Source organism: Trachemys scripta, chromosome 7, assembly GCF_013100865.1.
Source record: "Trachemys scripta elegans isolate TJP31775 chromosome 7, CAS_Tse_1.0, whole genome shotgun sequence".
NCBI classification, from domain to species: domain Eukaryota; kingdom Metazoa; phylum Chordata; order Testudines; family Emydidae; genus Trachemys; species Trachemys scripta.
The window spans coordinates 1,312,009-1,314,131 of record NC_048304.1 but is presented as its reverse complement, the minus strand read 5'-3'; the positions used below and the strand labels follow the sequence as shown (position 1 = coordinate 1,314,131).

General features: G+C 69.2%; 1 protein-coding gene across 1 annotated transcript; it reads right to left on the bottom strand.

Annotated features, from left to right (window-relative positions):
- Positions 1 to 194: 194 nt before the first annotated feature.
- LOC117881097 (epidermal differentiation-specific protein-like) lies at positions 195 to 1,327 on the bottom strand. The gene has a single exon (XM_034777974.1). It carries the CDS (start codon positions 1,325 to 1,327, stop codon positions 206 to 208), a length of 1,122 nt encoding a protein of 373 aa, XP_034633865.1. The 3' UTR covers positions 195 to 205.
- Between the last annotated feature and the right edge of the window lie 796 nt (positions 1,328 to 2,123).

Sequence of the window (2,123 nt, the reverse complement as noted above, 5' to 3'; positions counted from 1 at the left end):
CCCTCTGCTCCATCACCCCCCGCCGTCACCCCACTCACTTCCGCTCCCCTCACCTCCGTCACACCCCCGCCCCATGACCCCCCCACCTCCATCACCCGCCCACCCCGTGACCCCCCCATAACCCTCCTGCCCCATGACCCCCATCACTCCCCACCCTCACCCCACTCACCCTAACCCCTCCCCCTGGAGCAGGTCTGGACGCTCCTCAATGACCCAGGGCGCTGGGGGCGGGGGCCTGCTCCCCCCCTGGCGGCAGGGCGGGTTTCATGGTGTACTTGGTGCTGATGGTGCGCCCTGACACACACCGGTACTCCCCCAGCTCCGTCTTGGTCCGCTCGTTCTGGCTGATGGTGAGCTCCACCGGCACCGAGATGGTGGCCTCCTTGCTCACCACGTGGATGGTGAGCTGGGTGCGGGGCGGGATCTTGGCTGGCAGGAGCACCTCCACCCGATCCCGCCGGGTGGTGGACTCGCTGCGCCCCTTCTCCACGGTGAAGACGTTGGCGGCTTCCACGGCCAGCGTGAAGGAGAGCCCGGCCCGCAGGCTGGTGGCGTTGCTGAACCGGAAGCTCTGCAGCGTGGTGGTGACGTATTCCCGGCTGCTGCAGGTGGTGAACGTCTGCTCCAGGTCCGTGGCGTTCACCCCCACGATCTCGTCAATCAGCACGTCCCGCTCGTCCTCCACCTTCTGCTGGTCCCACAGGATGCGGGCGGTGACGGCGGGGCGGCCGGGCGCCAGCGGGCGCAGGTGGGACAGGCAGTTGTGGAAGCCCAGCTCTGGCTTGTAGTCGGGCAGGCGCTCGCCAGGCCAGGCGATGTGGTACCAGCCCCCGCGGTCCGGGTGCTTGTAGAGCAGCCAGACGCCGCGCTGCACCACGTGGGAGGAGACCCGGTCGTTGAAGTAGCCGTAGGTGAGGTTGGTCTCTTCTGTCACCACCTTGCTCTGGCCCGCGTAGTCGGGCTCTTCGTACAGGGTGATCTGCGGGTCGGCCAGGTCATGGTGCACCAGCCGCAGCGCCGAGAACGCCTTGTTCTTCTCCACCGACCGGTACTCACCTTCCTCCAGGGCGTAGGCGTCGCCCTCGTACTTGGGGGCCGTGTAGGCGATCCACGGCTGCCCCACCACCCGCAGCGAGCAGATGCAGTCCCCGAAGTCCAGCTCGTGCAGGTCCGGCACGTCGGACGTGAACTCTCGGCTCAGCCCCTCGAAGTCGACGTGCTCGTAGACGACGATCTTGTTGACGCCGGGCTGTGCAGGGTGCTGCCGCTCGGCCGGGCTGGGCTCATTCCGCTGCACATCGGAGAGCTGAATGCTGGGCAGGGCCATCGCTGGCACAGGGGGACGCTCTGCCGGGGGGAAGGTGCAAAACGTCACCTGCTGCCTCAGGGAGCACGGGGGCGGGGGGTTCCCAGCCCTGGCCCACCCCCACCATTTCACCCCACCCCTGGGCTGGACATGCCCTGCCTGCCCGCCAGGACAGCCTGTAGCCCGTGGGCAGGAATCCGGCGGGGCCCCCCATGGCTCTGGGCTGGACGCAGCAGGCTCCGAGGCCGGCTCAGGGCAGGTCAGACCGAGCCCTTCGGGCCTCACAGCCTGGGACTCGCCACATTCCTGGAAAGGTGAGTCCCTGAGCGCCAGCGAGCTCTGGCAGACCTGTCACGCCTGGCGCTCAGCCCCAGGGATGGGGGGGCTGTGACGGGGAAGGACACTCTGTTCGGGCCTGGGCCTGCTCCCCTGGGCCCCGCGCCCCCCAGGGCCTGTACCCCACGCTCCCAGGGCACTGGCCAGGCCAGGCGGGACTTACCCCAGCCAGGAGCTCCCGGCCCCTCCCCTGGAACAGGAGGAATTACCGGATTGTGCAGTTAGTAAATGGGCCCCGAAACCCAGCCCAGGTGCCGCCCCCGGACTCCTGCTCAGCCCTGCCTGCAAAGCCGCTCTCCCGGGGCGCAGGCCTGGCAGCTGGCCACGGCCCCTCTGGCTGCGCTGGGGGAAGGGGGCAGCCGGCTCCGGCCACCTTCCCTCACCTCATTGCTGTCGCCTGTATTCTGCAGCCCCCTCCCACCGGCGCCCGCGGGCAGACATGCTAGCTCGGCGCCCCGGAGCCTCCGCCAGGCCAGGAATG